Consider the following 15,491-nt stretch of genomic DNA (forward strand, 5'->3'; position numbering starts at 1 on the left):
AAGTCAAAGTCCAGACCTGAATCCAATCAATAATCTGTGGAAAGAACTGAAAACTGCTGTTCACAAATGCTCTCCATCCAACCTCACTGAGCTCGAGCTGTTTTGCAAGGAGGAATGGGAAAAAATGTCAGTCTCTTGATGTGCAAAACTGATAGAGACATACCCCAAGCGACTTACAGCTGTAATCGCAGCAAAAGGTGGCGCTACAAAGTATTACCTTAAGGGGGCTGAATAATTTTGCACGCCCAATTATTCAGTTTTTGATTTGTTAAAAAAGTTTGAAATATCCAATAAATGTCGTTCCACTTCATGATTGTGTCCCACTTGTTGTTGATTCTTCACAAACAAATACAATTTTATATCTTCATGTTTGAAGTCTGAAATGTGGCAAAAGGTCGCAAAGTTCAAGGGGGCCGAATACTTTCGCAAGGCACAGTATTCTTGTGGGGACCACAAAAAAAATTTGGGGACATTTTGCTAGTCCCCACAAGGTCAAATGCAATTTCTAGGGGGTTTAGGGTTAAGGTTAGAATTAGTGTTCGGAGCTAGGGTTAGGGTTAAGTGTTAAGGAAAATAGGATTTTGAATGGGACTGGATTGTGTGTTAGTTGTACAATACTGAGTGTGTTGCGTAAAGGTGAGAAGGGCAGAACCGTGCTGCAGCTGTAGTGGGAGCCTGGAGTCAGAAATCTATCTCAATAAGAGCCCCCCCCCCCCCGACCCACAGGGGGCCCATTTTAGCCCCCCCCAGAGTGAGGTTAACCTTCGCAACACCATCCAGCCTGCACAGCACATTAGTGTCAACCCCACTTAGGGCTGCTGAGAAATACTTCACCCAGCCTGAGCTTGGCTGGGTAATACACCATCATCTAAACTGATTCTGTTCAACACTTGTTGATGTCAAACTGTACTTGATACTTGGCGTTAACTTCCTTTAGGACACAATCATAAACTGTGTAGGACCACAGAATTACAGTGGAAAAGTCCATATTTGTTAAGAGTTTTCAGGATATGGTGAATTGTGAGACAGCTACTTTTCTCCCGGGTGGCACAGCGGTCTTAGTCACTGCATCTTAGTGCAAGAGGTGTTCCTGGTTTGATTCCAGGCTGTATCACATCCAGCCATGATTGGGAGTCCCAAGGGGGGCGCACAATTGGTCCAGCGTCGTCCGGGTTTGGCCGGGGTAGGCCGTCATTGTAAATAAGAATTTGTTCTTAACCGACTTGCCTAGTTAAATAAAGGTAAATAATAATACACTATTGGAACATGAACTGCAGGAGGCTCCAGTCCTGGTCCACACTTGTGTCAGGATCAGTTTGGCACCACATTTGTCACTGACCCTGCTGTGACCAACAAACTCACACCTACTGTAGGAAAATGACTTTCTAGCACGAATGGACAATTGGATTCCTCGACAAAAGTGTCAACGTCTAAACGCATTGGTGGCAGCAGTGGGATCCAATCATGATTGAGTTCACCCTCTGTTTTGAGTGTGTGTGTGTGTGTGTGTGTGTGTGTGTGTGGTTCTAGAGACACTCAATTTCATGTGGCGCAATCATTCTCACATCATTCTATATAAAAGGGATTGGGTTGTTATTCACATGGAGTTGAAGTTCTCTCAGCAGAGACAACCTCAGTGGAAGGATTTCTGGACTAGTTTGTGAGAGCTGCTCAATTCTGGATTCTAGCTTATCAAATTGTCTCTATATAGACACTGCGAATTTAGTGATCTTCACTTCTTTAACACTGTGGTAAAAATAAATGATTCTCCAACTAGTCATTCATTGTGTATTTGTTTACCCAATGTGGTTTACTGTGTAAGTGTTCCTAAACCACAACATGTACTCAGTCTACAAAACAATTAGGGAAATGATCAATGTCTGATTCTATTTGAATACAACGCTATGTCGTTGTTCTGCAGTAACATGATACTACAGTCCAGTAGTGTATGATGATGATTGTGTGTGTGGCAGTAGGATGATTAAGTGTGAATGCTTACCGTTCGTTGTGTTCCTGGTAGACCAGTCTTGATTTCTCCAGAAGGTACTTCTCCACATAGGCTCTGGAACAAACAGCACAGACCTGGCGTCAGTCACAACACTGGGGGGGGGCGGGCAAATTGATCAGATATCGGCATTGGACAATGCACTCTGAGCTTCCACCAAATTCACTATGGAGCCAGGGGACATAGCCAGTCAACTAGGATGTAGGAGCTGCAGGTAAAACAAGGTAAACAATGACTCTAAATGTAATATCTGAATGGGTCTTTCTCACCCTCGGACAGTGCCACTCTCCTGGTAATTCACTTGGATGAACTTGCCAAAGCGACTCGAGTTGTTGTTGTGGGCAGTTTTTGCATTCCCAAATGCCTGCAGAGAGAGAAGAGAGAGGGGATGAGAACAAATCCATGCAGGTAACACAAGGTTATATGTCCATGTTGGAAAAGACTGGTGGGCGTGGGCATGTTTGTGGGTCAACCAATCTGGGATAACAACTACCATGAGCCAACCTCAAGACATTTCTTTGATCAAGTACACCTCAGAGCCATATTTCATTCAGTCTAATAACATGGAATAGATCTTGATTTATGCATTATACAGGAAATGTATCATTTTGCTCACACAGGAGCCTCACCACACCACCCACACACACACACATATATATATACACACACACGCACACACACACACAACAGGCTGGGAGCAGCACAGAAACCAACATGTCCTCAGAATGCTCCAAAGCTCTTCAGTTTAAAGTCAGACAAATGGCGCAAAAATGATGGAGCTGCAGCAAGAAGCCCTGATGGGGGAAAAGTGTCCATTGGGTAATGCAATCCATGTGGGCCTGCTGGAACATGTTTAGTGGTGTGCTTTAATAAGAGTCCAGTAATTCCCCTCTGGCTCTGTTTGTGTTGTACAGCTGCCTGGAGGGGAAGTCCTTATTCACCCTTCAGAAACCCTGCAGTTATTTGTAGCCTCCGCCGCAAGTAAACAAATTCCTCCACGAATCACTTTTTGAGCTGCACTTTGTGCATCTGGAATGGGGAGAAAACAGGCGGTCCGCCCGGTCCACTCCCTTAGCCTAGCATCATGACCGCCGTTCACTTCAGCTCGGTGCTTGCTAATACGCGCGCTATTAAAACGCGTCGAAAGCGTGCTAAACGCAAGGCTGAGGAACGCCAGGACGGTTTGAGCCACCGCAGCCTGATGGGCAGAGTCCGAGTAAATAGGCCGGAGACCGCGGGAGCACACCTCCCTGCTCTTATTCACACTTCACTGGAGGACCCAACACTGGAGACCGCGGGAGCACACCTTCCTGCTCTTATTCACACTTCACTGGAGTCACTGGAGGACGCTACACTGGCGGCAGAACCCAGGACACATGGCTGCTTTGCTGCTGGGCCACACGAACACGTCTGTGACCTCACAGCTCTATTTGGGACTTGCCCACCAGACAAACTGTCCACAGGCAGACAGAGGAAAAGTTAACACACCATGTTCCCATATTGAGCATATTGAGGTGAAACTGCATTAGAGTGCCAAGTCAATACTATTGGAGTACTGGATAGGCGTTGATGATGTGGAAACCAGTAAGGGTGAGCTGTTGAAAGGCTAGATAATAGGCTGTGAATGAGAGATGCTCCATGGAGAATTTACGTAGCAGGTTAGGAGAATTAGGTTAGGAAAAGGGTTAGGGTTAACTAAATTGAAAAAATAAATAATAAAATATATTTTATTATTTATTTTTTTAAACTTTAACTTGACAAAAGCTGTACCCCTTCTAGCCATGACCTAGTTAACCTGACCCATCCAAAAAGTACAGGTCAGACGAGGCAGCCAACCAACCACCAGTATCCCTACTTCACTTCCTGCTCTATCGAGGAAGAAGTGCATCTTGGAACCCACGCATGAATCTAACACATTATTCAAGGTGAAGGAAGCAAACTAGGGTCTAACAGCAGACCGTGGAACATTCCAGGTATTCTTCGATGCTCAAAATTCCACGTTATACATGAAACTGGAGTGGGAACCATTAAAAACTCTGAATGATTTACTTGGGTGTACCGTGTGTACATCCACCTGGTCTGTGTAAAAGCATCCCTAGTTAGAGCGGACACATTTACGGCCGACAACATATGTATGGTTCCGCAGGCTTGGCTCGCTCCATATCTGCCACAGTAAATCTTCCTCAGATAATATTGGGATGAGCAGGACCATGGCTCGCATCCAGCATGCAACAAGAAACACTTGGTCCTGGTCCTTTAAGAAGCAGCTGGAGAAGTGATCAAAGGAGCGAACTTACAATTCCATTGGTTCACAGGTAGAATGACAACTACAACAGGGGCGTGGTCAGAAACAAAAACAGCACTGCCAAACTGCATTATATCAGAGCAGAAATATGCGTTTCATAGCTTTTTTCGATAGGAAACATGAGGGACTGTTTAGCTTCAGTGGAGTGGAGCCAGAGTAGAGAGCGTGCAGGAAGGGTGGGCTGGGATAGCTCCCGAGGGGCCCTTGGCTTGTGCTGCTGTGCTATAAAGGTTATTATAAACTGTGTTGTTCGATCCCTGAAAGCTGATTGGCTGACAACCGTTGTATATCAGACCGTATACCACGGGTATGACACATCATTTATTTTTACTGCTCTAATTACATTGGTAACCAGTTCATAATAGCAATAAGGCACCTCTGGGTATATGGTATATGGCGAATATACCACGGCTAAGGGCTGTATCCAGGCACTCCTCATTGCGTCGTGCATAAGAACAGCCCTTAGCCATGGTATATTCGCCATATACCACACTCCCTCGGGCCTTATTGCTTACGTGTCCTGCCACTGATACGCGACCCCTGACTACAGCACCTGCTGTGTGATATCATGGACTGCAACTGGGCATGGGATCAGAGAGTGAGTGGAGAACAGAGACAGCCATAGCACTGTTCTTGTTGTAATCCGTCTCCAGATGCACAGATCTACTTTCCATAGAATACATTAGAAAAGCTGTGGCTATGAGTAACCTAGTACAGAGCTAACGTGACATTCATCAATACACTTTGGAGGCAGGGTTCATTAAAACGGCAACATGCTGATAAGTGCAAGGGCACAGTAAAGAAGTCCTCCCAATTAAAAATATAACTATCTACAAAGTAGAAGAGCACATGGACAGATTAGCCACACTGAGTCACATTGACTTCATGATGGATCCTCTTCCTTTTCAACAGCAGGGTAAATAATTACAGTTGCAGTCAGATCTTACACATTTGCAACATTCTGTAGGAATTCCATTAGTGCCTCCCATCCGTGGTGGATAATAAGATCTTTGTATGTCGGGGACACTGGGTCATGCAGCGATGAGCGGAGACACAGACCTTAATCATATAGGATGAGTTAATTAGTGACTCCTGCTGAAGGAGAGAGAAGAACAGAGCCGTTGTGTATGTGTGAATTTTTAAAAGCGGCATTAGGGTCACATTGGGCCCTCAGAGAAGAGAACAAAAGAGAGGCTGAGTTGACAGACAGTGGAGCGACTGCTCTGGTGGGTTGCAGCTATAAGATCATTTTCCACGCTGGGTTGTAAATGGGAGTTTCCTGGTCCCATGTGATGCTGTGAACACAGCAACAACATCCCCATACATGGACTATACATAGTTTATGTGCATTTTCAGGCCCAATACTGCTTCAAGTGATGTAGGCTCATACCTAACATATGGCTGTCTTGTCTAGGGCAGGTCACCAAGTGGTACAGTAAAATCAGTCTGACGACGAACACTACTTACTGTACTTCACGTTGCTCACGTCCATTTCCTCCATGTCTCGTCTTTGGCTGCGTTTACACTAATTGGTCACTGATTGTTCTTTTGACCACTCACATCAGATCTTTTCACATCAGATCTTTCTCAGAGCTGATCTGATTGGTCAAAATAGCAATTATTGGAAAGAATTGGGCTGCCTGTGTAAATTGGGCTGCCATTGAGACTGTGAACATGCAAGGTCTCACTTCTGCTCACTGACTCACACAGCTTCCCTGAACACATCCTATCATTATCCACAATGGTGTGTCTACGACTCACCTAATGCAATCTGAGGGTTCAACAACTTTCACAATGAGATCAAACAGTCAATGATGACTAGACACAGCTTGTATCACAATTATGCCACAGTCTGTGTGTGTGTGTGTGTGTGTGTGTGTGTGTTGGCAGATCCAGTTTTATGCAGCAGTGTGTGTGTGGGCAGATCCGGTTTTTATGCCACGGCGTGTGTGGGCAGATACGTTTAAAAAATAACCGCTGACGAAGGCTGTCGCCGAAACACGTCCGTTTGCTCTGACCTCTGCTGCTAAAAAAAGACATTCAAACTCAAAAGAATATTCCAGTGAGTTCAGGTTCTTCCTTTTTTCAAATGTTTGCCCTTTGAACCCAGCATCCAAATACCTTTTTCTACTACAAACTTTTGTGAGTTGAGCCCACCAATCACTCTTCGCAGATACTGTTTTACCCAGGCTAATTGCTAACTGTATCCCCTGTAATCCCTCACCTTCTTAGGTCATTCTGGCTAAAGTTGCTGCGGTCAACGTGGTTTGGTTAATCATGGGGTTATATTGAGTCATGTTTCCTCCAGACTGTTTAAAGGGAGAGACAAGAAGGCAACGGGTTTTAAAGGTAGCAGTTGCTCACAGACAAGGTCCAAGAGATCCATGTCAGATTTCCAGTGTGATTCCTTCATATAGCATCTTAAGGTGACAGACTGAGGGATTACAGGTCCTGCTTAAAAAACAGTGAACATTGACAACATTTCTTAATACTACATTTAGGTGCTCTTCTGTGACAAACAAAATATGCTAATCTCCATTATTTTGCAATTAGGCCAACTAACACACTACATAACCATTTTAAAACAATGTTGTTAAGACTAGTTAGAGCATTACTTTACCAGGTGTTACAAATGATCATTTTTAATGAAATATCTTCAAATAGGGAATGTTAGCCATGCTGGAGGTGCTCTGGTCGAGTTGGTTAACTAAATAAACCTGAGTGATTCAACTAAAGAGATGTATTGAAAAGCCACAACGTGATCCCAAAACCCCACAATGAATCTTGCTCTGTGCTTCTTTGTGTTGAATCGGTTCAAACCCAGCAGGAGGAAAGGAGAAGAATTTAAGTTGTGGGCCTCAGGGAATTAGCAGCAACACTAACGCTAGCATGGACTGTGGTAACGTAGGAGAAATGCTGAAAGTCAAGCTGCAACCTTGCTGCAATTAAACATGTCCACCCAATGCTACAAGGGTCCCAGGATCTTACACTGGAACAAACTAACTCCTTATGAGGATCTCTCTGAACGCAAAATGACTCTGCACTCAAAGTAGTCATCTACTGACCCTGGCCAATGCAGGAAATTGTGACTTGACTTCGGCATGTTAATAATAGTTTCTGAGTTATTCAAGTCCACAGAGGCACCGCCGTTGACACGAGCGTTGGTCGAGTCCAAAGGTCCGTTTAAACAATTAAGCTCTTCAAACAGAGCACATAAAGATGCCATTGTTAGAGGTCTTCCACATGTGCAGTTCTACAAAGACTCCCTACCCTCCACAACCCCCTCTCCCTACCCACCCACAACACCCTCTCCCTACCCCCCACAACACCCTCTCCCTACCCCCCACAACACCCAGCCAGTAGCTCATTATGAGTTAGTTATGGGACATTATGGAAATGAGTGGGCGTGGTTGAGATGAAAGTCTGTCCTCATCACAACAATCAGCACGCTTGTTTGTCTCCTGAATGCACCATCTGAGACACCTTTCATTTAACATAAGTCTCTCTGAAGACAAAGCCAAAACTGTCTGCCTAGTTAAGAGTCCCTTGCAACTTGAATACACGTAGAGAAAAAAACTTTTGTTCAATTCATTTCAATCAGCCAGATTTGCTAGTGGGAAATAAACTAGCAGGAAACAGATCAGATACTGTACAACTCTCTCCATAATTACAACACTACATCATCCTAACCAACCTCCACATCACGGACAACACTACACCATCCTAACCAACCTCCACATCACTGACAACACTACACCATCCTAACCAACCTCCACATTGCTGACAAGACTACACCATCCTAACCAACCTCCACATCACTGACAACACTACACCATCCTAACCAACCTCCACATTGCTGACAAGACTACACCATCCTAACCAACCTCCACATCACTGACAACACTACATCATCCTAACCAACCTCCACATCACTGACAACACTACATCATCCTAACCAACCTCCACATCACGGACAACACTACACCATCCTAACCAACCTCCACATTGCTGACAACACTAAACCATCCTAACCAACCTCCACATCACGGACAACACTACACCATCCTAACCAACCTCCACATTGCTGACAACACTAAACCATCCTAACCAACCTCCACATTGCTGACAACACTACACCATCCTAACCAACCTCCACATTGCTGACAACACTACATCATCCTAACCAACCTCCACATCACTGACAACACTACACCATCCTAACCAACCTCCACATCACTGACAACACTACACCATCCTAACCAACCTCCACATTGCTGACAACACTACACCATCCTAACCAACCTCCACATTGCTGACAACACTACACCATCCCAACCAACCTCCACATTGCTGACAACACTACATCATCCTAACCAACCTCCACATCGCTGACAACACTACACCATCCGAACCAACCTCCACATTGCTGACAACACTACATCATCCTAACCAACCTCCACATTGCTGACAACACTACACCATCCCAACCAATTTACACATCATTCAGGCGGCAAGCAATCAATCCTCTCAGCTAGCTAGTTAGCACTAGCCACATGAGGCTAGGCATTCCAGAGGGTGACACAGCTTTCACCACCACCGCTGCCAGAGTACCTAGCATTTCACACACACAGTCACACACCTCCCTGCACCGCCCCACCGTTTGTGGGAAAAGTGAGAGCAGGGGATTACCTCACTGTCTAAAGCCTAAAAGGAAGCCACACGGATGAAGCACGTAATCTGGCCTTTATCGGTAAGTGATACTGATAGGCATCTGGAAGTGTCCATTTCCTGTTTCAGTGGAGTGGAAGATGGGGCGGTGGCAGCCCTACAATCTGTGTTGGTTTCCCTGGCCACACACTAGGAGAGGGACCTGACTGACTTTCTCCAGTGAGTCAGCAAATTGATTCACCCCTCCATCTCTTAACTGGAGTAGGGCAGAGTTGTGAGCTTCCTCTGACTGCCCATGTCAGGCATCTGATTCCTGTGGAATCTCACATTCTCTCTCTCTGACTGTCACACATGCACAGGCAGACATGCACAGGCAGACATGCACACACACCATTTCCTGCTTCTGTCAATATCGTAGCACGGTGATGTAAACAGTCCATCCTGCTTCTATAGTCACAGCAATACCACTGACTAAAGGATTAATCCAACTCCCGCTAATCTCCTGCTACAGTACTACAGGATTAATCCAACTCCCCCTAATCTCCTGCTACAGTACTACAGGATTAATCCAACTCCCCCTAATCTCCTGCTACAGTACTACAGGATTAATCCAACTCCCCATAATCTCCTGCTACAGTACTACAGGATTAATCCAACTCCCCCTAATCTCCTGCTACAGTACTACAGGATTAATCCAACTCCCCATAATCTCCTGCTACAGTACTACAGGATTAATCCAACTCCCCCTAATCTCCTGCTACTGTACTAAAGGATTAATCCAACTCCCCCTAATCTCCTGCTACAGTACTACAGGATTAATCCAACTCCCCCTAATCTCCTGCTACAGTACTAAAGGATTAATCCAACTCCCCCTAATCTCCTGCTACTGTACTAAAGGATTAATCCAACTCCCCCTAATCTCCTGCTACTGTACTAAAGGATTAATCCAACTCCCCCAAATCTCCTGCTACAGTACTACAGGATTAATCCAACTCCCCCTAATCTCCTGCTACTGTACTAAAGGATTAATCCAACTCCCCCTAATATCCTGCTACTGTACTAAAGGATTAATCCAACTCCCCCTAATCTGCTGCTACTGTCCTAAAGGATTAATCCAACTCCCCCTAATCTCCTGCTACTGTACTAAAGGATTAATCCAACTCCCCCTAATCTCCTGCTACTGTACTAAAGGATTAATCCAACTCCCCCCAATCTGCTGCTACAGTAATAAATGATTTATCTAACTACCCATAATCCCCAACTCTAGTACCACTAAGGATTAATCAAATTGGTTACATACACATGGTTAGCAGATGTTAATGAGAGTGTAGCGAAATTCTTGTGCTTCTAGTTCCGACAGTGCAGTAATATCTAACAATTCCCCAACAACTACCTAATACACACAAATCTAAAGGGGTGAATGAGAATATGTACATATAAGTATATGGATGCAGGATGGCCGAGCGGCATAGGCAAGGTGCAATAGATGGTATAAAATACAGTATATACATGCGTTATGAGTAACGTAAGATATGTAAACATTATTAAAGTGGCATTATTTAAAGTGACTAGTGATCCATTTATTAGTGATCAGGTCTCAATGTGTGCAGCAGCCTCTCTGAGTTAGTGATTGCTGTTTAACAGTCTGATGGCCTTGAGATAGAAGCCATTTCTCAATCTCTCGGTCCCAGCTTTGATGCACCTGTACTGACCTCGCCTTCTGGATGATAGTGGTGTGAACAGGCAGTAACTCGGGTGTTTATTGTCCTTGATTATCTTTTTGGCCTTCCTGTGACATCGGGTGCTCTAGGTGTCCTGGAGGGCAGGTAATTTGCCCCCGGTGATGCGTTGTGCAGACCGCACTACCCTCTGGAGAGCCTTGCAGTTGAGGGCGGTGCAGTTTCCGTACCAGGCGGTGATACGGCCTGTCAGAATGTTCTCGCTTGCGCATCTGTAAAAGTGTGTCAGGGTTTTGGGTGACAAACCAAATTTCTTCCACCTCCTGAGATTGAAGAGGTGCTGTTGCGCCTTCTTCACCACACTGTCTGTGTGGGTGGACCATTTCAGTTTGTCTGTGATGTGTTTGCCCAGGAACTTAAAAAACTTTCCACCTTCTCCACTGCTGTCCCAACGATGTGGATAGGGGGGTGCTCCCTCTGCTGTTTCCTGAAGCCCACGGTCATCTCCTTTGTTTTGTTGACATTCAGTGAGAGGTTGTTATCCAGACACCACACTAAAGGATTCATCCAATGGCAGTGTAGTAAATAGGACCCAGCATTGCCACGTGTCATCTACAGCCACCCACAACACCTGCTGTATTATCCAGTAGTTAAATAATCTATTACCTGGCTGATATTATCCAGTAGTTAAATAATCTATTACCTAGCTGGTATTATCCAGTAGTTAAATAATCTATTACCTAGCTGGTATTATCCAGTAGTTAAATAATCTATTACCTAGCTGATATTATCCAGTAGTTAAATAATCTATTACCTAGCTGGTATTATCCAGTAGTTAAATAATCTATTACCTAGCTGGTATTATCCAGTAGTTAAATAATCTATTACCTAGCTGATATTATCCAGATAGAATGTTGTCATATAGCAATGGCCTACAAATAGAGCGAACTTCCTAGTTCAGGGCACATGCTTGCATGCATGTTCTAAAGAGCAATGACAGAAAGATAGTTTTGAAAGGTCTTCATCACAAAATACATCCATTTAATTTAGCATTATTGTAGCTCTCACTACCACCCATGAGCCTGTTTAACTGAAATGGCTGAATTCCTTCTAAGCAGGTGCCGTAGGGGATGCGAGGACTCCTAAATTGAAGGTTAGCCGTCTTTGTTTTGAAGTTCCCCACTGGGATAGATTTCCCCAGCGAGCGCTCCTCATTGAAAGCAGGGGATGTTTTCTGTACCGACTGTACACAAACTCGGCACGAGATGCTTAGGTGTGTGTGTTTGTGTGTGTGTCTGTGTACAACAATGCTAAAATGTAGGGGTGCTGATGACTGGGCGTGGCTATGTGTGGCCACAGGCATGGAACGAGGCGACGTGTCAACACGTATGGAAGAGTCTAATAAAGAGGTGTTGAGAGGAGAAGAAAGGCTTTAAAACAGTGATGGGCGGGACCTCATAGCTGTCAATCACAGACCTGGGCTTTTTGATTTGTGGAGACACAGGAGAGTGATAATGCTGCCTTCAGACGCTGGTCTAGGATCAGCTGTTGTGCTTTCTCCATGATGGTATGGTTAGGATTGAGGGAGGGAACTTGCTTCCCTCTGACATTTTACGAAGGAAGCGGGGATAGGGTGGACGACAGAGGATGTGAGGAACGCCTTAAGATTTACCCCTATCAGTTCTCAATATACAAGCATGCAGAACGGTACGTCTGCTAATACAAGGAGATACTACATAACTGGACAACTGACTGACATTCTACTCTGCTTTGGTCTAAAACTTTGGTCTAAAGCTTTGGTCTAAAGCTTTGGTCTAAAGCAGGGACGGGCAACCTTTTGAAGGCCCCCACCCCCATTAAAGTTGCCCATCCCCCATCTACACCTAGCTGCTTATGTTGATATTAGGCAGCCTTACAGCTGTGAATTATTATGAGTAACTTTCTACTCACTTTGTACAACTCTTAGAGCAGGGATGGGCAACTGGCGGCCCTTGGATCAATAAAATACATGTGTGAGTACGCAGACTGCCGAGCAACTGCAGCCCCTCATGATGAGTTCAGATGTTCTGTGGCCCCCACTCCTCATTATGTTGACCATCCCGGATCTAAAGTGACTCACATGGTCACTCCTGAGGCCCCCTTTCAGCCTCTAGGGAAAGGGGGATACCTAGTCAGTTGTACAACTGAATGCCTTCAACTGAAATGCGTATCCCGCTGTTAACCCAACCCCTCTTAAAATCAGAGAGGTGCGGGGGGGGGGGCTGTCATAATCGGCATCTACGTCGTCGTCGCCTAGGGCATGGCTGTCACACTGGTTTGATTTTCAACATCGCTAAGATGCCAGAGATGTGATGTCATTTCTCACAGCGCATACAGTGGGATCCCTGTTCTTTAAAGTCGTATCCTGGCCAAACATTCACTCCATTATCATTCCTGTTCCTCAACTACAGGTTCCTCTCTAGATGAGGCATGTGATAAGAATAAAAAATATGCCATGTTTCTTCACCCGTTGAACTTTTGACCCTTTGTGTGTTTGGTTCTCGAAGTGTGAGAAATGAGAGGTATGCGTCCCCTTTACTAAAGGTTGACACATTCAAACTCAGTTCCTCTTGTGATTAATTATCCCTCCTTGATCCAGAGTGCCATCTGCGACAGACAGAAAACAAATGTGGAGCAAAGAAGCATGGTGGAACATGAATTCTGCCCCAAACAATGATGGAGGTCAGCTGAGAGCAGTAGCTCCTTCTTTGGATACAAACTTTCCCAGGACATTCCAAGATAAACAATAGTGCAGTGTTCAGTGAAAGTGGAGAGAGCTTGGGAGAGAGAAAGAGAGAGAGAAAAAAAAAAACTTTAAATGGTTGAAGGGTTCTTGTTTTGAGCAACCTCTGAGGCGTCTTGGAGCAGACAATCCCTGGTAGAAGTTGAGCAAGTCTCAGATCCAGGACCAGCTTTCCCTCCCTGAATCCTAACCCTAACAAACAAACTTCAAAATGGACATCAGAGCGGTGAATAAGGGCAACTTCACATAGTTGTTACACCAGTACGGTACTCTATCATATCATTCTCACCACAGAATGTAGACTAATATTCTGTAGCTCGTATAAAATTGTAACACTCCAAAAAGGACAAACACTATGTCCCATCGACTTTAAGAGAACAGGCTGCAGAGTGATCCTCGAATGCACTTGACAACCCAGCCCAACGTAGCCAGTCATCACAGGAACAAAGCAGTTAAAGTGATTAGCGCTAGCGCTATCCAGTCATGATAAACAATGCACTCTGCTAATGCCTCCTTCTATTGACAGCGTTTTCACACAGAGCAGCAGGGTGATGACAAATTAGTCGTGTGCATGAGGGGGGTAGTGGACGCTACCTGGTGTTTAGCAGCTAGCCACGGCCAGCATAACGAGCTGGTGAAAGAAAGCTAGCACCTCCCTAAGACCTCACTAACATGAAACTACACAAATAGCATGCAACCTTAGCTTAGCTTTTAGCCTAGCTTTTAGCCTAGCAGCTTAAAGCCAATTTATGCTTGATCCAAAAATGTGGAGCCTACGGGGGGGGCATGCAGAGGCCAAATTAAGCATCATACTGCAGCGCCGGGCGCCTCTCAATTGTTTTGACAATGTGGAGGGATCCATAGAGCATGATTGGTAGGTGGGGCGGTAAGCACTGTATAAACAAAGTCACTTCCTTGAAAACTTCCTTCACAATAGCTCTGCTCCGCTAAGCGCAAGATGTATGAAATCCCTGACGTCTGTGGAGGCTGCATCGCAGTAAATGCTGTACGGCCACTTCAGATTGCCGGATTGACCATGCAGAGCCTTTAAGCCTCCATTGGTTTATAGTTAGGCTATAGCCTGAGGAGGGTGGGTTGCCATGGAAACATCACTGTAAGTGTTCTATGCCTATTGTGTTTATTATTTACCATGAAAATGCCTTAAAAACCTAAATAGAAGGTCACATGATGAGACCATTCCTTCCATTCACCCACAGCCTTAGCTCTGGACTCGGAGTCATCCACCCAACACACTCACCGACCTACAAAGGACCGTACTGTCCAGCCAACTGATCTTTCTCAGATAGCAGCTTTGCCAGCAGCATACCACCCTGCATCCCACTGCTGGCTTGCCTCTGAAGCTAAACAGGGTTGACACTAGTAGGCCCCTGTATGGGAGACCAGATGCTGTTGGAAGTGGGGTTGGAGGGCCAGTAGGATGCACTCTTTCCTCCGGTCTAAAATAAAATATCCCAATGCCTCAGGGCAGTGACATTGCCCTGTGTAGGGTGTGGTCTTTCGGATGGGACGTTAAAAGGGTGTCCTGACTCTGTGGTCACTAAAGATCCCATGGCACTTATTGTAAGAGTAGGGGTGTTAACCTCGGTGTCCTGGCTAAATTCCCAATCTGGCCCTCATACCATCATGGCCACCTAATCCTCCCTAGCTTCCAATTGGCTCATTCATCCCCCTCCTCTCCCCTGTAACTATTCCCCAGGTCATTGCTGGAAATGAGAATGTGTTCTCAGTCAACTTACCTGGTAAAATAAGGGTCAAATAAAACCTTTAATAAAAAGCTCTCAGTGATGCTTACTTGAATAAGACAACCCAACCTTGACAAAAGCCTGACTGTTCAAACGGTTCCTACTGATCAGAGAACAGTTCCTACTGATCAGAGAACAGTCCCTACTGATCAGAGAACAGTTCCTACTGATCAGAGAACAGTTCCTACTGATCAGAGAGCAGTTCCTACTGATCAGAGAACAAGCTAATGTTCTATTGTTCCAGAAATAAACAAAGCCATTGATCAACGAGTCTGGTAGTTAGGAGGTT

At 45.1% G+C, this 15,491-nt stretch overlaps 1 protein-coding gene across 13 annotated transcripts in view; it reads right to left on the reverse strand.

Moving 5' to 3' along the window:
- Positions 1 to 15,491, reverse strand: part of LOC110506951 (unconventional myosin-IXAa) — a 196,555-nt gene that overhangs the window by 97,774 nt on the left and 83,290 nt on the right. For all 13 annotated transcript variants that reach the window (XM_036963813.1, XM_036963820.1, XM_036963823.1 and 10 more), the window contains exons 3-4: positions 2,275 to 2,369; positions 2,000 to 2,062 (exon numbers count right to left, since the gene is read on the reverse strand). In XM_036963813.1, the coding sequence (XP_036819708.1) occupies positions 2,000 to 2,062; positions 2,275 to 2,369 (158 nt within the window). The remainder of the gene's footprint in view (positions 1 to 1,999; positions 2,063 to 2,274; positions 2,370 to 15,491) is intronic.

This window comes from Oncorhynchus mykiss, chromosome 26 (genome assembly GCF_013265735.2).
Source record: "Oncorhynchus mykiss isolate Arlee chromosome 26, USDA_OmykA_1.1, whole genome shotgun sequence".
Taxonomy (NCBI): Eukaryota; Metazoa; Chordata; class Actinopteri; order Salmoniformes; family Salmonidae; genus Oncorhynchus; species Oncorhynchus mykiss.